The 25004-nt window shown below is 43.2% G+C and overlaps 1 protein-coding gene across 1 annotated transcript; it reads left to right on the top strand.

The window, feature by feature from the left end:
* The first annotated feature begins 355 nt into the window (after nt 1-355).
* On the top strand, nt 356-23928 carry yaf2 (YY1 associated factor 2). Its single transcript, XM_061077859.1, has 4 exons — nt 356-500; nt 967-1089; nt 19237-19392; nt 19516-23928. Exons 1-4 carry the CDS (start codon nt 475-477, stop codon nt 19769-19771), a joined length of 561 nt encoding a protein of 186 aa, XP_060933842.1. The 5' UTR covers nt 356-474; the 3' UTR covers nt 19772-23928.
* The last annotated feature ends 1076 nt before the right edge of the window (nt 23929-25004 follow it).

Here is a 25004-nt window from a genome sequence, read left to right as displayed (position 1 = left end):
ACAAGTTCAAGGCCTTCAGTGTTTTTTAATCTTTCCTGTCTAATCTGTAATCTATAATATTCAAATCAAATAGGTCTGATGTAGGTTGATGTAGGAAACAAACCTGTGGTGTTTTTAAAACCATCACACTCGCGCACATTCAATTAAACAACAACAACACCAACAACCACACATTTATAACCCTTGACGGATGGGGAAAAGTCCGAGCTGGCAGCGGGCACGCGAACGCCTCACCGACTCACCATGAGGAATGTCAGCCTCGGGACGCAGCTCGGCTCCTGATTGGCCGCGGCGCGTCACGTGACCCGTTTCCCAAAGCGGAGTTTCCGCGACAGCTGGAAGCGGAGCGGGCACGACGGCGCGTCGCTTCCGTTTTTTTTCTTCTCCTCCTTCCGCCGAGAGAAGAACCGTCGTCGGAGAGAAAGAGCCGGAGCCGTGCTCGTCTCAGCGCCTCCAGAGGAACCCCGGTCTGGCATGGGCGACAAGCGGAGTCCCACAAGGTAACCGCGGGTTCGAGTGCGACGACGAAGAGGGTTGAGCTGACATCGGTGGGGGGCTGGGGGGAAGAAAATGGGGTTTTCTTCTTCTTCTTCACGGTGTAGCGCACACTGTGTGTGTGTGTGTGTGTGTGTGTGTGTGTGTGTGTGTGTGTGTGTGTGTGTGTGTGTGTGTGTGTGTGTGTGTGTGTTTGTGTCTGTGTGTGTGTTTGTGTCTGTGTGTGTGTGTGTGTGTGTGTGTGTTTGTGTGTGTGTGTGTGTGTGTGTGTGTGTGTGTGTTTGTGTGTGTGTGTGTGTGTTTTAAAGAGCTCATCGCCAACATCGACATGATTTCCCCTTAAAGATCCCACAGGCTCTCCGTGATGTTTGCAGTCGCTAGTCTCACTCCTCCTCCTCCTCCTCCTCCTCCTCCTCCCCTTCCTCCCTCCTTCATGTGGGTTTTAATTTTCTCCTTATGATTGTTTTAAAGGCCGAAGCGTCAACCGAAGCCCTCCGACGAGGGGTTTTGGGACTGCAGCGTGTGCACGTACAAGAACACGGCCGAGGCTTTCAAGTGCATGATGTGTGATGTGAGGAAGGGGACTTCAACAAGGTAAGGATGGATGTGACCCTTTTGCACGAGTGTGTGTGTTTGTGCTGTGGGGGGGTCCTTTGGGACTATGATACATGGTCCTCGATTAACGATAATATCACGATTCTGCGATTATCGATAAATTGTAAGACAGTCATCTAGCAATGCATTGTGACATATGTGTAGCTGAGGAATAACACAAAAGGACCTGATCAGGGGAAGAGCAGGATTTGTGTATTTGTTCGCCGTGTACAAAATAAAGTGCCTGAAGTCTTGTCTTAGTGCCTCTTTAGTCTCTAACAAACACACTAACCTGTCAGTGTCCACACGTCATTATTCCAATGTAAAATAACCAATAAATGGCAAAAATCAAAAAACACAAAAAAGTGCGTAAATATTGATATTTGGTGCCAGCAAATCGATCATTTCACGAGTCAGTACAACCATATATTGTCATATTGATATTTTTGTCCACCATCTATTTGTGGCTGAGTAGATTCCCCACAGGGAAATTAGTTTGATCTCCCCGCCACCCTCCCCCCCTTTGTTTGCCCCCTGTACCACAATAACTATTTTTATTTAAGACTTATTATATTTAGATAAATATTCTCTCAGATTTTTACATTCAAACGTTTTGGCTCAGTGTCAGTTTGAATCCCTGTCCACACTAACACGCCTGAAAACACACAACACGACCACTCATGTACACTAATGTATGCGTCCTGCTCGGGTCCCACTGGACACAGGAATTGTTTTCAGATCGATAGAATAATAGCTCACCTCTCGCGCATGTAAGCAGTTTTATCATTGTAAAATAAAGAAGGCTACGTCCGGACCTTAAACATTCAGCGACCGTCAGCGTCATTCTATTCCAACATCTTTGTTTCTGCCTGTCCAGATTAAACGTTTTCAAATCAAAACAGGGTCAGCAAGGTTTCCAAACGTTTTTTATCGGCTCTAAAACTCTGGAGTAGTGTGGACGCCAGGGGAATCTGTAGCTGAGTTACTGTTTCAAATGAAAAACGTTGTAATGTGGATGTAGCCTTAGATTCTGACGCCCAGTGTTTCCCTTGGACAGACAAAATCAGTCTGTAAACACTGGTTTACTGCATATTTTCTCTTATCAAACCCAACATGTTTATTTGTCACTTCCTTCCTCGTCACACCTCCTCTACGCGCCGCATTAGTGTCCATGTTCCCTCGCTGACACTGACCTCAGTGAAATGAGGGACAGCCACGGTGCTCTCTTGAAAGCGCACACATCAATCTTGGGGGGGGGGGTGCTATACAGGTACTCAAGCATACAAATGCACAGCATGCACACACACAGTCCCCCTCTCTGCGCCTGTGGGTGATATTTTCTCCTGACATCAGTGATTTGAAGCAGGAAATGACTTACTCCTGAGTGGCAGTCATTATCCGGATGAAAACAGCAGAGACAAAAGGGTGAAGGAGAGGAGTTGTTGCCGTTTCCTCTCGGCCTATTAGAAGCAGTGTGTTGTTACGTGATCTCCTTTAACTCTTTGTTTATTATCCTCGTCTGCTTTAACGCAACTTTACTTTTCCACGGGTTTAACAAGTACAACAATGTGGTGCAGTTCTTCGTTCTGATATCTGTTCAGAGTTGTTTCTTTTGTTGGTGTATGCGAGTACACAATATACGCCTGTGTGTGTGAGTCTGTGTGTCCGTGTGTGTGTGAGTGGGAGGGCCAAGTTGTGAAAAGAGGTTGTCAGAGCAGCTGCCAGACAGACAGCCATAGCTCATTACTATGCAACAGCTTAATCAGCCCGCTGTCAGACGCACACACACACACACACACACACACACACACGCTGATGTTCAGATGCACTCAACATGCAAATTTTACACATGACTGCATACATATTCGCACACAAGTGCACGTTCCTGATGCACACACTGAACACACAGTTGCCGCTCACACAAACAAAGAGCCTGAGCAGCAGACATGCTGTTGTCATCTGGTCCAGCTTTAGTGCAATCGAGTTTTGATTGTTGAGGATGCTTCAGAGATCGTGGCGTGCTTCAGTAACAAACAAGCGGCCCACGGGGTTGCCAGGAATATCCACTGAAGCTTGGACATCCTTTGTCCTCCCCCATCTGGACATCATTTTGTTGTAGTTACGTAGGTTCTAAGGACGCAAAGGTCCTGGAGTTCTCCTTTACACCCTTGAAACCCAGCGCCAACGTCCGCGTGAAGGTCTTATTTAATGTTAATAATTCTTCTTCCCGTCTGCAGTGCTGCAGAAGCGTTTTAGCAGTATTAGTGTGTTCACGCTCTTGCACAAGGCCGCACGTAAGCACTCGAAACACGGGGGCGAACGCTGCAGCAAAATGGCCACACAGGTGGTCGCAGCTGTTAATGACCGATCACAGCAGACGAGTGCAGGTTTGCACCGCTGAGCAAGCCGTAGGCGCTGAAGGGCAAAACACCACGCGGAATATAAAATGCAGGACACGGCAAATTCTCTCACTGGTTACTAAACAAGCATGACTGAGCTATTACCGTGATGTAATGAATTCAGGTTTCGCACCGGCAGGAGCTGAGCGTCCGGTGGTGAGAGGAAGTGTCCCATATAGCCTGAAGGTCACGGGTTTGACAGCGAGAGTGGGTTCCGTGGATTAAAATCAATTTATCACTTGTCAGAGCTGGAGAGCCTTATCGTGATACATGAAATGTCACTTTTCTGACAGGATCAGAGTCTCTTCAGCAAGTGTAAGAAGTGATGACTTCTTAAAAAGGAAAGGGGGGTGAGGAGCATTTTAAGATGAGATAGAGAAGTATTTTCAGAGGAAGAGAGTTTGCATGCATAGGGTCTGGAGATTAAGATGAATGGGTTATGTATTTTAGGAGGAGTCTTGCCCCTAAACCTGTCTGACGATCCAAGTTGACGGGCAGATCGGCAGAGTTGAAATGGAAGAAAGAGCGACCTGGCTTCTGAAGCTCGGAAGTCAAATTCGAGGAGTGGATCAAGGCATAAAACCGAAATTGCGTGTTAAAACATTCTCTCTTTCCCCAAGTCATTTTTGCAGATTAATATGGAAAAATATGTTGCTCCTCTAGATCAAGCTGCAAGCTTAGGGTATTAAATTAAAGCTATCATAAAGGAGCTCAGATCACAACGCGGCCTCATTACCTCAAGACTTTGCAGAGGGGAGAATGGCTGTTTTATCTGCTGTGACTCTTTGGCCCCCAGTCCCAGCCTTTGAAAACCAGTGTGATAGATGAACGTCACAGTACAGTGGTGTGGTACATAAAAAGAGCTTGTTTGATAAGTGCAGGGTCACAGGTTGGATTCCTGCATCAGCTGAAATAACGAGATAGAAAAAAAACCTTTATAAAGCTTAGTACACACAACACTATTTAAGCCTGATATTCCAGTCACCAACGACTTTGAAGCTTGCTGACAAAAGCTCCTGCTCCAGGTCAAAGGCAAATGGGCTTTGATCGGCAGTGGCCACGATGTGTGAACTCTTCAAAAGGCACGATTCCAGAGGCGCAGACTCCGACTAGAGTCACTCAAACTCATTGCAGCTCATACGAACCGCATCAGGTTTTGAATACCAAAAAAATGAATGCCTTTCAGGTACGGGTCAGTCTCCGTTACTATACGTTCTGGCTCGGACACAAAAAAAGGCTAGACCCACTCTCTCTCTCTGTATTCGATACAACTGTGAGGTCCACCGAAGTGCTTCTGATCCTCCAGCTTGATCTGTCATTCTGTGAGCAGGATGTAACAGAATGGGAAGAGGATCATTCAAACTCACTATACTCAACATAATTTGGAGTATGAACACAAAAGACAGCACGTAGTGTAGTGTGAACTTGGCTTGAGCTAGATAGTAAAGGTCCCCGCCCAGTTCAACCATGAAGGTTTGTTCTGGATTAGGGCGTCATCTTGAGGTTTGAAATACAAAATGAAGGCTGAGACGCGGTTCATTTGTCTGGTGTTTTGAACAAAAGCTGAAAATGTCAGGTGTGTGTGTGTGAAGGTGCTGACAGAAAGCAGTTAAGCCTGAATCTAAACACCCTCCTTAGGCAAATACTGCGGGGTGTAATAGAGCAGTGTGTGTGCGTGTCTCACCTCAACTCTCTGAATCTGTTCGCTGAGCTCTGACTCGTCGAGCCCACCAGGGAAAACACTCAGTGTGTGCACGCTCTGCGCTGAAGAACTTGTTTGGCAGCATCATATTTCTACAGGTCAGGACAGTGAGCTTGATCATGTTTCTGGAGTATTACTTCTCCCTCTCGTTTGTGTTTGCTCTCTCGCTACCTTTTACTCTCCCGTCTCTCAGCAGCGTCTCCGTCCCACGCTCCTTTCAAAAGTTGATCTCAACCTTGGGCATCTCTCGGTGACAGATTGACTGATGTGAAGGTTTTTTGTCGGCTCCGCCTGAAATGAGCACAAGCGCCTGCTGGCTGGCTGGGAGCCTTTGGCTGCTCAGATGTTGTTTTATCATCCTCCGCACAAGCTCACCCTCACAGTTCATGTGCAGTGCCACACACTCACAATTGACCTGTTACTGTGCATTCGGCGCAGATCCAGTTCGTTCTCTTACCCCTAAATAATGCAGCTTTCAACATGACAGTCTGAATTATCCAGGATGTTTTATTGAAACATTAATATCAAAGAATACAACTGAGGAAGAACAGGGCAATGCATTAAGGGGAGTACTTAATAGCCAACACCAACATGGTAGGGCTCCAAATAGGTATTTTCCAGAGTCAAGGAGGTTATGTTTTCACCCCGGTCCATTTGTTGGTTTGATTGTTAGCACGATTGCACAAAACTACTTGATAATAACCACAAAACCTGGTGTAAGGATGCGGTTTGGGTCAGGGAGGAACTCATTAATTGTTGGTGCAGATCCAGAAACTTTTATCCACTTTCTTTTCCATTGTGAGATATAGTGTTTAAACATTTTCCTCAATTTCCGTGGCAAAATTGAGCACATACAGGGATATTATATGTATGTGTGAAATTAGGTTTGGAGGGGCAGCTTGATTGAATTTAAGGGAACTGTTTGGCCTTGGTGGTGGTATGCTTTGGACTGCTAAGTGCTAGTTTATCATAAATTCATCTGCTGAAAGGTGTTGTAGTCTCCCTAAATCCAGGACTAGTCAAACGTCTTGTTTGGTCTCTTTAACAGTCCTAAATTTCAAAGTCAAAGCAAAGAAAACTTGCAAATATTGGGCTTTTTCATCTGAAACACGATTGAAAAGATCAGCTGATTATCAGTCGAGCTGTACAGCAATTCACTGTCCCTCATCTAATAATTTCAGCTCAACATAAAAGTGTTACCAACAGCATATAAACGAGATAACTGAAATGAAATGTGATCACAAATCCCCCCAAAAAAGGGAGCACAGCAGAAGAATCACAATGTTCCGATGCTGATACCAACAATAAAACTGTTGCCGCTTCAAAGCCTTTTTCTCATGCAGCCAGCCAGTGATTGGTTTCAGCAGATATCCATCATAAACAAGAGATAATCATCAGCCCGTTGGAGTCGTCTAGATTCATGGGAAATGGAAACCGGGAGCCGAGGCAGAGAGAGCTGATTCTTAAAGTTGGGCTAGAATCAATTTGATTTGCAAAGAGTATAAGATTAATTATCTCTTTTTTTCTTTTCTCTCAGATTAGCTGCATTGGGAAAAATAAGTGCTTCTTCTGTGGAATAGTAATACACCATGTAATGCTGTATGTGCAATTGTGCATAGATTAAATGCTGCCCGGAGATAAATATGTGTCATTGAAATTCATAGTTTGAAGTGCAAGTTTTCTGTATTTCAATATTATTAAACTGCCTGTGTTCATGTTTATACTAAAACATGAACTTGAATGAAGATGTTAAATCAGTAACTCCATCTTCACAACTCTGTATATATTAGAAGGCCCTTTCTATGACATGTACTGAACTTTGGACATTTTCCTGAAAGTCTTCTGAGGGGCTGTATATGAGAAAGGAAGTAGCTATTGACTTTTAGTAGATGTTTTAGGTCCAGACAACATTTCTGCTGATCTCAATTACCAGCCATCTGAATATGAATGCAGAGATTGAATAGACGATGCCTTTCGGTCAACGTCTCTTTTACTCTCCACACAAAAACAGAAACCAGAAAGCTTTTTGCTCCAAAATCTTGTCCCTTGCTTTAAGATTTTGAATATGCAAATTCTCATGCAAAATCTGTTTATGGTGATGTGTGAGTCAGAATGCAAATGTCCAAGTCAGTTGCAGTCACATTTCCCTGAACTTAGTAATGAGCCCCTTAGTGACAAGTGGGCGTGCTGATGATATTTCTAACACACATTGCAAAACCCAAAAGTTTACAAATATATCATATCATATCATATCATATAGAAGACACAAAGGAAGACGTCCAACAGTAAAGGGGAAGAAATTCTAGACATTTTGGTGATAATGGCCGAGGCCAGTGTCAATGTGCTTCAAGCAAAAACAGTAGAATGTATGTCATGTCCTGCCTCCTGCATGATCTACCCAAGCCCCGCCCCTCACCTGAATGTTGTGGACATTTTCATCTTGTTGTGAACATGTCTGACGTGGACAATCTCCTGCTGCGTCCTTCACATTTGAAAGACAAAGTCAGGAAAATACCCAATTTTCTGTACATGTTTGAAAACAGCTTCATCTTCACGGTTAGGTTTGCCCTCCTTTACTCATGTTACAGCCTTTTTAAGGGAAAAAGCGTATTTACCGCATTCCACATTAACCGATCCCTATTTGGCTGCTGTGTTAATTTCCCCACAGAGAAACACATCGCTGGCAGAGATCAACACATTTGACTCCCACCTCATAGAGTCCGTGATGACAGACAGGAAGTGTGGGGAAAGAGAGTGTAGCAACGCTTTATGAGCCACATCAAGTCTGCAGCGAAGATAAACTGCCATTATAACGGCAACCAATTAAATAGAGGAAGTGAAATAACAACACAGATTGCATCTATAAACAGGTATAATGCATGTAAACCAAACCAATCAGTGTTTTATAAGCCCATCTGAATTATGACATCCTCTATAAGTCACACAGTGGGCTCAGTGGTGTGGGTTTACTGGTGCTGGCGCTCGCACAGGCTACAAAACCGAGCGTACACCAGGGACAATGAAGCTGGCTGTTATCACGTCACTGTGGCTCAAGATTATGGCTACACGATAAGCCTGTAATTACTATGGTGACACTGATTCATGACATACTGCTCTGTGTGGATGTGTGTGTGTGAGGAGAATGTGGTAGAGTGTGGCGAGCAGGCTGTAGATGGTGTCATAAACCACAGGACGTGGAGAGCCATCTGTCTCTCTCTCTCTCACACACACGTGCACGGTGATAGCAAGTACAGGCAGGGAGAGACATTAATCATCGGGTTGGAGGAGCTCCCAGGAGCAGCCTACAACCTGCTGATAGAAAACGTGACACACACTCACACTCCTCCACCTGAAACAAGGGTGTTCAACAGGGCATAAAATAAGCTGTTTCGCAATGATCTTACAATCATTATCCCGGAACTGAGGGATTTGTCTATAGCAGCACACAACCACACACATTTGTACATTCATCTTAGTGAAGACACTCTTTGGCATAATGCATTCCTTAGCTCATTACCCTAACCTTAACCATCAAAACTAAATGCCTCACCCTTACCCTAAATCTAATTCCAACCCTAAAACCAAGTCTTAATCCTCAAACAGCCAATTATAAGTGGGTCAGAAAAGGAGGACTGTCCAAAATGTCGTCACTCTGTACGTTGAAGGCTCAAAATGGTCCTCACAAAAGATATCTGTGCAGCCACACGCGCTTATCAGCTGTCGTGTGGGCTGTTTGCTCATCACCCACTGTACTCGACAAATGTCAGCGAGCCATCCAAACATCTGCAGTCCTGTGCTGCAGCCTTTTGGATGTAACCAGAGCTTTCTATAAGTGCCGACAAATCAGCCAACTCCTCATTTCAAGTCCAGCTGGCTTCTTTATGTGATTCATTTTGTATATTTGACTGCCTCTGCCATAAAACAGTGTGAGCATGATGATTGAGAAGTGTTCACATCTTTCTGTACCTGTCCCGCCCCCACACACTATGTGAAAGTGTGTGTGTGTGTGTGTGTGTGTGTGAGCATGCTGAGATGAGGTCATATTCTGCCGAGTAGACAGCAGATTGTCATCTTCGGTGTTTGACAGATATCAGCAGAATATTTGAATTTCAACATAAACAACACAGACGGGCTTAATGAATGAACAAATTAACATAATCCCTTTATTTACCTTGTGCTTTTTACAGTGGCACCATCTCAAAGAGATACTATATAATATACAGTACAATAAGACTGGACCTGGTATAATACATCAATATTGTATGAGCAAAGAACAGTACACCATACAATATTATAAAACAGGCAATGTTGTCCGATAGATGGACCCGATAAGTCTAGCCACCCAAACAAGGGCCCCCTTGAAGTCAGAGGTCAGTGGTTTGATCCCTGGCTCCTCCTCTCTACATTCCCAAGTGTCCTTGGGCAAGATACTGAGCCCCAAATTGCCCCCGACGGCTGCTGACAGTGTGTGAATGGTGGGTGATAGTAAAAGTCCTGTGTATAGAAACGCTGTGTTAATTTCTGCCTGAATGGGTGAAGGCGACTTGTCCTAAATAGGGCTTTTGGTGCCATATAAATACTTGTAAAGACATGCAAGGTTTCCTCTTAATACTGATTCAACCTTCAAAACAAGATGCTTGATTTGTACCTCTTCTGTAGGCCTTCATGTCCTTGTACAGACATTTCACCTTCTGATGAGGATTTATTACGCCACATGTGTTCAGGTTTATTATTACTGTTCAACCAGATATGTAGTAAAACTCAATAAAAAAGTCGGCAGATGTTCTTTGGCAATTGGATTAAATCTAATATACCAGGAGTTTGCAAAGTCATCTGTATTATAAAGTCTGTTATTACCACATTTGTATATTTGGAAAATCCTGGCTCACACACCGACACACCATCTGTTCCAATTGCTGATTCACAACAAGCAGTGGTGTTGATCCGTTTGTCCACTGTGGCAGAAGCATAACCGTCTCATAATGTGACCGCCCACTGAATCGGTCAGGTAGAGACATTTTCCAACTGTGACAGGATCCGAACCAAAGGCGTAAATTTCCTGTAGTGTTGGTTCATGAAGGACGTTAATAATTTATTAGGGCCCGAGCACCGAATGGTGAGAGGCCCAATTGAAATTGTAAGGATTTTTATTATTAGGGCCCGAGCACCGAATGGTGAGAGGCCCTATTGAAATTGTAAGGATTATTCTTATTATTATTATTATTATTATTATTATTATTATTGTGACTAAAGTGAATTGGCTTTTTGAGGGCTTTAACATGCTGAACTTCTTACCAAACTTTGCAGAAAATTAGAGAGTGGTGAAAATTTACGTATTCTGGTGTATTTGGAAATGGGCGTGGCAAAATGGCTCAACAGCGCCCCCTGGAACCCAGCCCCTAGGTTTCCACAAAACCGATTTTCAACAAAATCGGGCAAGAGGTGTATCGTGACTAATCATGAAAAAAAGTCACAAAGGGCATTATGAAAAACGCAACAGGAAGCCCGCCATTTTGGATTTAGTGGCCATTTTGGCCATTTTGGCGATTTTTACTTTAATGTACTTGTCCCAGGGCTTTCATCAGATCAACTTCAAATTCAGATGAGTGTCATCACAACAAGATGGAGAAAAAAGTTGACTTAAAAAATCAACTTTTCGCCACACCGTGTGACCTTGGTGTGGCATCAAAGTTTGATTAAACGCCATCAAAACACGAGGTTCTGTATCTCGGACAAACACGATCCAATCGAGTCCAAACTAGACACATAAGACAAGAGACCCGGCCTGATGACATCTGCACTGAAATCATGACTTAATATCACAGCGCCCCCTGGTGGCATCAGGAAATGTATGTTTTTTTGCATGTCTTACACTTGGATGTATTTCTCCTCATCCACTGACCTCAACCATGTCAAACTGTATCAAATGGGTCTCAAGACATTGATAATGAAGATATAAGATTACTGTGACTTTTCGTCAAACGCCATACTAATGGCGTGGCATCAAAGTTCATCAACTCGCCATGACACACGAAATTGCTGTAACTTCCGTGTTCATGGTTCCATCTCACTCAAACTACACGTCTGTGTTAACATCCCCCCCCTTAAGATATTCATATGGTTTTAAGAAATGGGCGTGGCAAAAAAACTGACTAGCGCCCCCTAAAGGGCAGCCCCGGCACTACGATTGGTTGACATGTACAAAAATTGATTATGGCATGTGTCTTTTCATAACAAACAAATAAGTCTCTTGGATCGATATGTTAGACCAAACAGGAAGTCCGCCATTTTGGATTTAGTGGCCATTTTGACCATATTCCACATTTTTACTTTGACATACTTGTCCCAGGGCTTTCATCAGTTCATCTTTAAATTCAGATGAGTGTCATCACAACAAGATGGAGATAAAAAATGATTTAGGGATTGTTTTTTCGTCACACCGTGTGACCGTGGCGTGGCGTCAAAGTTCATCAACTCGCCGTTAAACACGAAATGCTGTAACTTCAGTGTTCATGGTTCTATCTCACTCAAACTACATGTGTGTATCAACAGCCCCCCCCCCTGAAGATCTTCATATGGTTTTAAGGCCGTGTGACCGTGGCGTCGAAGTTTGATTAAACGCCATCAAAACACGAGGTTCCTTACTCGGACATATATTGTCCAATTGAGTCCAAACTAGACATGTAAGACTAGAGTCCCAGCCTGATGACATCTACACAGAAATCATGACTTTAAATCACAGCGCCCCCTGGTGGCAACAGGAAGTGAAGCGTTTATTGTCCAATTGAGTCCAAACTAGACATGTAAGACTAGAGTCCCAGCCTGATGACATCTACACAGAAATCATGACTTTAAATCACAGCGCCCCCTGGTGGCTACAGGAAGTGAAGCGTTTATTGTCCAATTGAGTCCAAACTAGACATGTAAGACTAGAGTCCCGGCCTGATGACATCTACACAGAAATCATGACTTTAAATCACAGCGCCCCCTGGTGGCTACAGGAAGTGAAGCCTTTATTGTCCAATTGAATCCAAACTAGACATGTAAGACTAGAGTCCCAGCCTGATGACATCTACACAGAAATCATGACTTTAAATCACAGCGCCCCCTGGTGGCTACAGGAAGTGAAGCGTTTATTGTCCAATTGAGTCCAAACTAGACATGTAAGACTAAAGTCCCAGCCTGATGACATCTACACAGAAATCATGACTTTAAATCACAGCGCCCCCTGGTGGCTACAGGAAGTGAAGCTTTTATCCTTGCCACAGAGAGGAAAACGCATCCAACGCGGAGACGTGCGCTTGGTCATCGACCGCTCTCTCCCCCGACCGCAACAGGCTTCAACGTGCAGGTGCTCGGGCCCGCAAGTGCTACAACGTAGCCCTAGTTATTTTTATTTCCCTTTCGGGGGCTTTTTGAGGGTCTAGACATGCTCAAAAAGTTGTGAAACTTGGCAGGAAATTCAAGGTCTGCGGATATTTTAGTATTCTGGAGTAATTTGAAATGGGCGTGGCAAAATGGCTCAAAAGCGCCCCCTGGAATCAGCCCCTAGGTTTCCACATAACCGATTTTCACCAAAATCGGGCAAGAGGTGTATCATGACTAATCATGAAAAAAAGTCTCAAGGGGCATTATGAAAAACGCAACAGGAAGCCCGCCATTTTGGATTTAGTGGCCATTTTGGCCATTTTGGCCATTTTTGGCGATTTTTACTTTAATGTACTTGTCCCAGGGCTTTCATCAGATCAACTTCAAATTCAGATGAGTGTCATCACAACAAGATGGAGAAAAAAGTTGACTTAAAAAATCAACTTTTCGTCACACCGTGTGACCGTGGCGTGGCGTCAAAGTTTGATTAAACGCCATCAAAACACGAGGTTCTGTATCTCAGACATATTTGGTCCAATCGATTCCAAACTACACACATAAGACAAGGGTTCCAGCTTGATGACATCTACATTGAAATCATGACTTAAAATCACAGCGCCCCCTGGTGGCAACAGGAAATGTCTTTTTTTTTGCATGTCTTACACTTGGATGTATTTCTCCTCATCCTCTGACCTCAACCATGTCAAACTCTATCAAATGGGTCTCAAGACATTGATAATGAAGATATAAGATTACTGTGACTTTTCGTCAAACACAGTATTAATGGCGTGGCATCAAAGTTCATCAACTCGCCATAACACACGAAATTGCTGTAACTTCCGTGTTCATGGTTCCATCTCACTCAAACTACATGTGTGTGTTAACATCCCCCCCCTGAAGATATTCATATGGTTTTAAGAAATGGGCGTGGCAAAAAAACTGACTAGCGCCCCCTAAAGGTCGGCCCCGGCACTACGATTGGCCGACATGTACAAAAATTGAGTATGGCATGTGTCTTTTCATAACAAACAAATAAGTCTCTTGGATCGATATGTTAGACCAAACAGGAAGTCCGCCATTTTGGATTTAGTGGCCATTTTGACCATATTCCACATTTTTACTTTGACATACTTGTCCCAGGGCTTTCATCAGTTTAACTTTAAATTCAGATGAGTTTCATCACAACAAGATGGAGATAAAAAATGATTTAGGGATTGTTTTTTCGTCACACCATGTGACCGTGGCGTTGCGTCAAAGTTCATCAACTCGCCATGAAACACGAAATGCTGTAACTTCAGTGTTCATGGTTCTATCTCACTCAAACTACATGTGTGTATCAACAGCCCCCCCCCCCCGAAGATATTCATATGGTTTTAAGGCCGTGTGACCGTGGCGTCGAAGTTTGATTAAACGCCATCAAAACACAAGGTTCTGTATCTCTGACATATATTGTCCAATCAAGTCCAAACTAGACATATAAGACTAGAGTCCCAGCCTGATGACATCTACACAGAAATCATGACTTTAAATCACAGCGCCCCTTGGTGGCTACAGGAAGTGAAGCGTTTATTGTCCAATTGAGTCCAAACTAGACATGTAAGACAAGAGTCCCGGCGTGATGACATCTACACAGAAATCATGACTTTAAATCATAGCGCCCCCTGGTGGCTACAGGAAGTGAAGCGTTTATTGTCCAATTGAGTCCAAACTAGACATGTAAGACTAGAGTCCCAGCCTGATGACATCTACACAGAAATCTTGACTTTAAATCACAGCGCCCCCTGGTGGCTACAGGAAGTGAAGCGTTTATTGTCCAATTGAGTCCAAAATAGACATGTAAGACTGGAGTCCCAGCCTGATGACATCTACACAGAAATCATGACTTTAAAACACAGCACCCCCTGGTGGCTACAGGAAGTGAATTTTTTATCCTTGCCACAGAGAGGAAAACGCATCCAACACGGAGACGTGCGCTTGGTCATCGACCGCTCTCTCCCCCGACCGCAACAGGCTTCAACGTGCAGGTGCTCGGGCCCGCAAGTGCTACAACGTAGCCCTAGTCTGTATTTGTTTCTCCCCTGTTCTCGAGCACAGGCCAGAAGTGAGGTCAGTGGGTGCATGTGGAGGAGGGAGAGGAGTGCTGAAGGACAGAGGCGAGGGAGATAGCGATAATGATAGATGACGTGTGGGTGCATGTGTGGATGACACATTTGAGAAGGGGGGCGGCCAGAGTTCCCCCCCAGGACCACGAAGCGCTGAGGGATCAGTGACAGCATGTGGCGGGACCAGTTCATCTTTACTAGGGCTGTAACACCATTCTCCATATCCACGGTTCAGTTTTAACCTGGTTTTTAAATCTTTTTTATTTTAGCATTTTTCAAAGAGAGTTGAGAGTTCAAACAGACATTTTTCAGGGCAGCCGTAAGTGAGAACGTAAATGTCTGTCTCAGTTGCTCTTGACATTTTCTAGAAAATATTAATTTTAAAATATTCGACCATGTGACAATGCACAGCGACGAAGTGGGCAAGTTGATGACTGATGCAAAACTGAAAACAAACTGAACACAAATATCTCAGGATGAACAGGAGGACTTTGAGAGCTTTTGGTGATGAGGGCAGATGCCGGTCTCGATGTAGTGTCAACAAAGACGCACGATTTATATGCAGTGGAATTTATACGTCACGTCCTGCAGGTTTCAGATATGTTCTTTTTGTTGTGAACACGTCTGGCCAGGAAAATCTCCTGCTGAATTATTAATATGTGGAAGACAAATTCTGGTCCTGAACATTGCATGTCTGAAAATGGCTTTGGAGTGTGAGAGTCATGCTTGGTTTTATGATTCCGACGATTATGATTATGACTTATTATCCTCTTTGATAGACTGTTTTCCTGATCACATTCTCTGAATTAAAAGCCTAAACCAAAGCAATTGTGACTTATGTCCACTGTTGTCTTCACCCTCCCCTCTTCAAGGAAATACAGTTGGGTTTGTGGGGTTAATCCCTCTCCCTACTGCCTAATTTCCCAGTGTGGGACTCCATTAGCTGCCGTGGAATAGCATGAGTAGAGCACGTATCGATTGGAACAACAGTTCCAACACGTATCATTAATGTCAGAAAGAATAGGCCGTTACATTAGGCACAGAAATTCTTGTTGCAATCAATAGACACTCACAAAAACGCGCACACATAGCCTCTGAGGCCTAAGTGCTAAGATAATAACCATTTGATTGGGTTAACAGAGGCAGCTCTGTTTAGAGCGGCTGCTTTGCCTCGCCGTGGTATTAGGTTGTCTCCTCTTTCACCTCCAGCTTATTGAGCTGGCTCTGTTGGTGAGAATCAATTTCATTGTAATGCATGAGGAAAATACGAAATAGAAAATATGTTTATAGCTAGAGCCTCATAGCTCTTGGGCACAGACAGTCTTTGAGTCTTAAAGAAAAGATCATTATTAGGCTTTCCCTTAATGACACATTAAGCAAACACCAAAGCTGCTTTCAGTCATGCACTGAAGTCCCCACGTTTTCCAGAAATTTTCTGGAAGGGCTGTATGTGAGAACACAGATATCTGAATTAGTTAGGCCAGACATTTTACATAACATTTCCTGGCAGCGACCAAGTTAAACGTCCGAGTGTACAGCAGGAAAGTGTCAGGAACATTCACCGCGAGCAAGTGGGCGTGTTAATTTTTCTGAGATACAAAAACAGGAAGCTGAAAACCAAAAGAAAATAAATATTTCAGGATGAAAAAGAGGTGTCATACACGTAGAAGACGCAGACAGATATTTCAACTTGGAAAGGTGGCTATATTGAAGAGATCTTTGCGGAAAGGGGCTGATGTGTTGTATACAAAAGCACTACCCCACTACAGTTCATACCCATAAACCGCTGTGCATTGCTCATTTGCTGCACTAATTGGCATCAGTGATTCAGTAAATCACACTGAATTCATCAAAAAAACACAAACCAAAAAGATGGTTTTGAATGAGGCAGATGCAGTCTTGTTTTCTTTAACATTTCGGGAAGCTGCCAACATTTGTCCCGGGTGCAGGACGCTCGATTGTGTTAGAGACAGCCGCTGCTTTGTTTGCAAGCTCCAGTAAATTCAAGAGCACCAGACACCGCCTTTGTTGCTGCCGGAGGAGTTAACGGATGTCAAGGAGAGAGCCGCGAATCGCTCGAGCTAGAAACAAGAGGACTTTGAGACGCTTCTGCCTTTTTTTATTAAAAAAAAAAAAAGAAGAGTTGTCAGCACTTCTGTAGCGTTGTGCTGACAAGACAGACATATTAGAGGATCTCTACATCTCCTCCCTATGAGACAGTTATGTTGGCCAAGAGACCCATTTGCATTTCCACTCAAGCCTCAGTAGCATCACTGCATGTTCTGTGAGGGCAGTAGTAAGTCAAGGGGAGAAAAAAAAAGGAAGACGAGTCTAGGAGAGACGCTTTGAAGCTGGGCCCCAATTTAGGTCATCCCAGAACTGCTAAACAACAGCTTTGCCCACAGAACAAGACGGCAGCCTCGGCTTATATTCACCATGTCCTCACGAAAATGAACTAAAAGCCTCAAAGGCTCGATTTCTTTCTGTGTCGCATATCTCTGCAACTGCTTGTCTCGGTGCACTTATTCCATGGATGGATTCTGTTTTAAGTCCAGTGCGTTTAGTTCACCCTGTACTTTTGCTGTGTTGCAGCATTATAATTGCATTAGGCAATTGCAAAAAGGACATTTCTTCTCACGGAGCACCTTGAAGCATTTTTGTCATTTCAATACGTTTTCAAAAGGGTTCACACACAGGTTAGTACAATCCACTGAAGCCGTTTTCCTTTTCGGGACTGTGGGAGTTTTAATGCTTTAAATTCTGACTAAGATATTTTATGTACTCTGAGCAGTAGGTTTATTTTCAAATATCACAGCATATGGGGATTTGGGTAAATATATCAGTTATCTTATTAAACACAAACTGGCTTGTGAAATATGAAATTGGTTCCAACAGCTGCTGTTTCAAGTACAACTGCTCGACAGAGCTCAGAAAACAGACATGCTGTGCTCCTCTGCTCTTCTCATCATGCCCCGATCCTTCATCTGCTCACTGCTGCGTGTGTGTGTTTGTGTGCATGCATTCATGTGTACAGAAATGGGTCTAAATGTGTTGCCTGTTAATTGCATGTCTTTCATTTATTTCGATTTGTACATAGATGTGGCTTTAGGTGAAGTATCTGCAGGCTGTGATATGCATAAGTGCCTATTTGTGTGTGGATGCCGAGATGTGGAGACTCTCAACAGAGCATTTTCAACACTCACGGACTCAGAACACTCGACAAACACAAAAAGAAGTGTGATCAGTCCTCATGCGTGCAAACTGTTACAAGACCAATTGCATAATGCATCAATTTTTAGACCGCTGATACTCAGAGGATAAGAATGTGACTGAAGAGGAACATTTGGCGAAGCACGTTACACAGTGTGATTATTTCACATCGGATCCATGTTCAACATTTTGTAGAGCCGACAAGAAAGTATTATACTTGGACAAAAGCCCCTCACACAACTGATTGTGGAGGAAGTGGGAAGCTGGTGAGGGATTGTGGGGTTCTAGCGACAGTAAAGACTGGTGCTTATGGAGAAGAATTGACAGGAGACTCCACTTGATTCCCACTGAATAATATCAAACTGTGGCAGTAGCTGCACAGGGTCTTAGAGTGTCCACATGGAGAGACTGAGTGACAAGTTAGACTGCAGTTTCCCCGCCTGCTGAGAACCGCATAACCCTCACGAGAATACACACATACACACACACAGCTATGATGAAGACTGCTTGCAAGGACTTTTAAAACCTGACTGTTTTGACGACACACAGACACAGGATTTCTACTGGTGCAGCCGATGGAGCGAGAGAGAGAGAGAGAGAGCGCAGAACAAAGTGTGATATGAAAAGACGGCACAAAACACAAAGTGTGATATGTCATGTTTATTATGAGAAGTGTAAAAAAATTGTTGCATTATGAAACTATGGCAGGCTGCCACAGTCTAAGTAATTAATGTGAAACCCTGCACTGTCTACACCCACCCCTGGAGTTATGAGACAAGAACCGTAGTGTAGGAGATGTTAATGTTTTTCATTTGGAAAGAAAGGGGTGAAAACACGTTGGGTGTGACCTTCAATGAAAACGTGGCATTGTACTTCCAGTAATGGCTGAGCTCCTTTTCGTGACAGCATCGCATCATTCGTAGTTTTAAGTTTCCTCCTGAAAAACCATACATTCGTATCTGAAAACTGTGTCCTTTTCACACTTAAAATTCCTGTCACATCTTTTGTTTTCAGCAAAACGCATCTCATCTTGTCAGTGTGTATCCCTGTGGGTGGGTGCCAACACAAGCCTGTGCAGGTATTCTGCATATCTCACAGATGGCTGAATCCTGGGTTTTATTCTGAATGCACGCTGAGAGAGAGAGAGTGTGTGTGTGGCCACTTGCTGCCAGTGTTAAGAACACTTCAGCGGCTCCATTCCTAACCAGCACTGGCAGCGATCATTGGCTCTTGATTATGGTGGTACGTTAGATGGAGCCAGGTGTTCACTGTGATTTTCCCTCTCATTAATCTGCCACATTGTCTCCCCCCTCTCCTCCCTTCTTTATGTCTCTCTCTTTACCTCCCCCTCTTGCCCCTGGATCAGGAAGCCTCGTCCCGTCTCTCAGCTCGTCTCACAGCAGCAGGTAACGCAGCAGTTTGTGTTACCCTCGCAGCCCAAAAAGGAAAAGAAGGAGAAGGTAGAGAAGGAGAAGAGCGACAGGGAGCCGGCGCTCAAGAAGAACAGTCACAAGAAGATGAGGTAAACAAACTCACACCAGGTAGCAGGAATCTGATATTAATGATAGGGATGCATTCATGAACACTAGAATTCATAGATGCTTCGTTTTCTATCTCTTACTCTAATCCTTCTCTCCCCCATCAGGCCTAGATTGAAAAACATCGACAGGAGCAGCGCCCAGCACCTGGAGGTGACAGTTGGGGACCTGACGGTCATCATTACAGACTTTAAGGAAAAGGTCAAGCCCTCGCCCACCTCAGCCACGTCCTCCAGCGCCGCGTCATCGGTGGTCGACCACCACAGCCAGAACGGCTCCAGCTCAGAAAACACAGAGAAGGGGCTTTCTCGCTCCTCCTCACCCAGGGGAGAGGGGAGCTCAGTCAACGGAGAGTCTCATTGAGTCCCACCACCCCAACCCCCCAAAATCCTCATCCACCTCCAGCCACATCTCATCTGCAAGTCACTGGAAGGGAATCCTACTTTTACTTTAGAGCTGCACACTTTATCGTTTACTTTTTGCTGGAATTGCAACTCCCAGTATTTGTCAGAGCAAGGAGCCAACCCATCAGATTTGGCAAATTCTCCACGTTTAGAAAGTGACCTAGAAACCCTTAGTGCATCTTGGATGATGCAGTAGTCTACATCAAAAAAATGTTTGGACAGTGTGCTGGACCGTTGCATTTTTCATCCTCTGTGGTTCCCTTCAGATGCACCGGCCGCTCAAGATTTCCAATATTTTTACTGAACAAAATGTGCAGCCTCAACCTCGGTGTTGTGCTCAGTGGCCGGCAGAGTGACCTATTCTTCCCCCATGTGGAATTCTCAGCCACTGCCTGGATCTCTTCCTACCTTGTCATAAACCTGAACCGTCTCGTTCCCCAGTGTCCTCACACTGAACTCTCAATGTGACAGCGAACATTTGCTCCTGATCTTGACACTCCAAGCTTTGACTTCAGGACTGCGTCTGCTGAAGAGTGACTTCTGACACAGCCTAGTGGCCACACTGGTGGAACTCTTTGTTGATTTCCATAATGTTCGGAGCAAGGTTGTTTCGTTCAGTGATGCTCAACATGTCCTCATAATGGCACCTGGCAGAGAATGTACAGCACATGATTTCAAAAGGGTAATACCGGTGTTAAGTTTGTTTTTTAAATTTGTGCCCGAACCAATTTGAGACAAATTTTTCTTTTATCTTAGCGGCCTTTAATTTTATTCAGTTTGTAAACACCCACTAACAAACCTGCATTAAACATACAGTGCAAAAGTTTTATCTCCCCCTTCTGGCAGTGAAAGTAATGACATAAACATCGTCGACGCTAACATAACGTCCTAGGCACACCAATAGTTTCTTTCTTTCGTTTCTGTTTTTAACCAAAGTATCAGAAACTCAATAGGTTTACGCTATAGTTGTTAAAGCCAACTCCCGCCTTTTAGGCTCGAGCCAACCCAATCATTGCTAGCATTCTCTGATGTACAATGAAATACAGTGAGATTTACCTGGCACTGGTAGACTTAATCAGCTCATAGTTTACTTGTTTCACAAGGGCTTGAATGTAAAAGACAGCTTTTTCTATACGCAAGTCCAGTGCTCCAGCTTTAAGTGATAATTTTTTATATAAAACAGTTCGAAAATACTTGTAATTTTGTAAGAAATTTGAAAAGTTGATTATAGAGAACTCTCTGGTGATGTAGCCTTTCAATCATTGTCTTGGTTTTCTGCTTTTCTCACAGATCAACCACTGATCCTCCCTGTCAAGCAAAACAGTTCAGAATGAGAGATCATGCAGCAGTAGAAGTTCTAACCAGGCAGCTACTAGATAACTAACAGCTCTAAACATAGTTCAAAAAAGCTATGCTACCTAGCAAGCATGAAACAGAAGTTTGCAATTAGCAAGTTGCTGGTCGATGAAGTCTTTAACAGCAACTAGATAAACAATTACTCCAAACATATTTAAGAAGCTGTTGTACTACCTAGATAGAATTAAACTGTATAAGTTTAAAGTTAGCTAGAAGCTTGTAAAGAAATTTACTAACCCGCTACATAAAAACTAAGAGTCAGGTGAAAATAGGACTCAAGTTGGTCAAATAGGCAGAAACATCCATCTTAAGTGTTACTAATGTAAACAGCTGCCTGCTAGACAGATGAGAGCAGGCGGAAGAAGAAAAAACATTAGCTATAACAGCTTAAGTCCATAATATCTCAGGACTGTGTTCCATGAAGTGATGTTTTTCATTTTCTGCCCACTAGCTGTCAAACACCAAACTCACTGCAGCTTTAACAATGATCCAAGTTTTGTAACTCATCACTGTCGGCGTGAAACTTCTGCAGAGATGTACAGGAGAGAAACCAACAAACCATTTAAAAGAATCCAGAATAGAAAGTCTTTAACGGCAAAGATGGCAGTCGAAAATACATAAAAAGCCAGTCGTCTGCTTTCTTACACTGTTAACACATTAACCAATCGTGTTGCACTGACCTCAGCCCACAGTTTGGGTTTGCAACTGTGTAAACTGCTGTTGCGGCAGGAGCAGTCGGTCATAGTAAGAATAAAAGTGGAATATAAGGCACTGGGGATTGACTCGTAATAGAAGTTGGTGCATGAAACCTTACACTTGCGTCACAGAACTGTAACCTGAAGGGGGAAAAGTGTTCTAAACTTTTTTTATTTTCAGGCCAAGTCAGTATATTCTCAAAATGCAGGTTTTTATGCCCCATGGTCCATTGAAAGTGCAGTTATGGCCGTCTTTTATCATTTAGATAGGGGACCTGGTCTTGTTAGCCTGAAATAATTACCCTTGGGCATTGCCAGATGGCTTCTGTGTGAGACTTTTTGGTCATACTTTTCTCTTGTGACATTGAAAATACATAATTTGCTAAACTGGTTACCAATCCTTAATTTTTAAATGGTACACCGTGGTTACTGTCAATTACATGACAGTCTAAAAGTCATATCTCAAGGTAGTTACGACGACAATTTTTGTATCTCATTTGTGCTTTTATTTTCTTCAACAAGAGCCAGTTCAAACCAGGTTTATGAGAGTAAAGCTTGTTTCAGAGACATGAAAGAAACAGTTGTCAGAAAACTGGAAGATGACAAAAAGGCACTTTGGCCGAACATGACGCCGGTATTCTCCTTTTAATCTCTGCTGCACCTGTTCAGGGTCCGAGTGGACAACCAGTGGGTGCTCACACGGGACCCAGCTTGGACAAGGCAGGACTGAAACTGGGGATTTTGGACTTCTGGACACATTTATGAGCCGGATTCAGGGACATCCTGCGGTGTGATGGGACTCAAGAAGCCGTTTGAATCCTCCATTTTGACGAAGGACAAAGTGAAGAAACTTTATAGAGTATACTAAACTCCCAGCAGAACAATTATAGATCAAGCTAACTACACATTAACTTATAAAAACCTGTAGAATAAGTACACAGATAAAAGTGGATATTTCTAAAAAAAATATTGTACTACAATGTCTTGACGTGGCTTTATTATCCATCATATCAGTGTTATTGTCAATATTTTTACTTTTAAACATTTTAGCACACATTCTGAGAACTGTCACAGCATGATAATATTACGGTCTCGGTATATTGTGGGACGGGTTATGTCTCTTATTTCGTTAGTATCGTTTTGATTGTCGGAGATGTGCTCTCGCAGGTTCACTGCACTAGCTGGGACTAGGTGGGTGGACTCGTGGGAATTTGTTCGGACAGACGTTTGTTATTTGGTTGTTACAAAAGTGGAAGACACTTAAAAATGTGTTGGTGTCACTTGTTGATATTGTTTCTGTTTGTTTTGCTTTGTCATGCTCAGTGTGTGAACTTGTTTATTACATGTCTGAATAAGAAAATAAGAAAAGTGGAAACAAAGATGTCCTCTTCTGATGCACACATTTTTATAATTTTCTCTCACACACACAAGCTGTTTTCATACATTAACTCATTATGGTCTGCCCGACATGATGAGCCTGCAATTTGATCATTTGTTTAACGTTTACAATAAATTAGAGTAGCACAAAAAAGATTGTGAATTTACTTCTCTAAAGCAGTGTTTAGACATGAACTCGGGGACCGAATATTGTCCTTTCACAGCTGAAGAATGCAGAAGGACATGTCCACAACAACAGGAAAATGTCCAAAGCATTCAGGCATGCAGGCGGCAGGGCATTACGTTTAAATTCAACTGTTTTTGTTAACAGCCAATTGACACAGACGTGGGCCCTCGCCGCCAGAAGCTCTCGATTCTTTCCATTTTTCCAGTTCTCTCCTGCAGAAACACTTGTATAACAGATCTTGTTCATGCAGGTTCAGAGTTTACATAACAGAGTGCTCATCATGCAAAACTATTGATTCAAAGTTTGTTTTTAACCATGCAGTAGTTAGATCAGAACTCTGGATGCCATACTTGTATATAAGCATAGGAGTAGTCAGGGTATGGTTATCACACTAATTAATCAACCACTGCATCAGTCAATAACCTCATCTTCCCCAAATGCAATTGATGTGCAGCCCTGTTTGTCCAACGCAGCCACCTCAATAAAGACTAGTCACTTAAAGCCAGGCTGAATGGGTCTTTTCAGGAGGTGAAACCAATTCAAAGATGCAGCAGACACAGACTGGAGGCTGGGGGGGTTAGTGTTTGGGGGGAGGGGGAGAGGGTCAACACCGCTTATCGCTCCCACCCTTCCCCCCACGTGAGGGTCTCAACCTCCTGCCTCTGCTGCATGAAGAGAGTCAAGTGAAGCGGTTTGAATTAGAGAGAGAGGAGGAGCCGGAAGTCTGCGGGGGCCTCCAGAATAAAAGCACGGAAAGTGGTGCTTAGAGATACAAAATGTAATTTTGGACCAAGTATTTTAATGAGTAAATTAGTATTATTATTAATTTTTTCACTTCTAGCAAAACAGGGGGCAAATCTGAATCTATACATTCAAATATATATATATATTTTCAATGTTAGTTTAAATTTGTTAAGAATCAAGAATGAATTAATTTCAATGTTGAATTTAGTCGTGGCTGCAATTTAATATTTTTTCCCCCAATTCCAATGCTGGTTTTGGAACAGAAATGCCCAAAAGCATACATCCCAAAAAGGTGATATCTCTTGAGTCACTGACTCATGGCACTAATATGTAGCTTTAAAAGTGTTAAGAATCAAAACCATAATAAACTGCAAGTTCACATACAATAAAAATCTGATGTGAGTAAAATATTGTGTTGTTTATACTGCATTTTCATACCACCCCATTAATATATATAATTGTGTTTAGATTGTTTACTGTATATTGTAACAAGTTAGCATTGTAGCACAGCATACTGCAGAAGAAGTTAGACTACAAACAGATAAATGAAAGCTTCAAAATATTTTTTTATTCAAGCACTTAAAGAAAATATGGTTAAAGAGATAGTTCCCCCAAAAATGTATGTCTGCCGTCATGATCCTCCGGAGTCGCAGACATTTAGTTAAAAAAACCACCTAGTTTTGAGTCGAATTAGAAAGCCGGGGTGTACGGACACTTGGGTGACACCACAGAAGCAGTAGGCACCCCATCACAGAGAGAGGCCAGACAATGGCTCTTCTTCCTCTGCAGGTTACGGAGGCTCAACATGAATTCTAGGATTCTCTGCAATAGGT

The sequence above is a fragment of the Limanda limanda genome, chromosome 1 (genome assembly GCF_963576545.1).
Source record: "Limanda limanda chromosome 1, fLimLim1.1, whole genome shotgun sequence".
Classification (NCBI taxonomy): Eukaryota; Metazoa; Chordata; class Actinopteri; order Pleuronectiformes; family Pleuronectidae; genus Limanda; species Limanda limanda.
Note: the sequence above shows the minus strand (reverse complement) of the source record. Positions and strands in the feature narration are given on the sequence as shown.

Bases quoted from the DNA above. Each gene is read 5' to 3' on its own strand.
- yaf2 (XM_061077859.1), top strand. From the start codon at position 475: ATGGGCGACAAGCGGAGTCCCACAAG. The intron at 501-966 runs GTAACCGCGGGT...ATTGTTTTAAAG, and splicing joins GACAAGCGGAGTCCCACAAG to GCCGAAGCGTCAACCGAAGC. The intron at 1,090-19,236 runs GTAAGGATGGAT...CCCCTGGATCAG, and splicing joins AGGAAGGGGACTTCAACAAG to GAAGCCTCGTCCCGTCTCTC.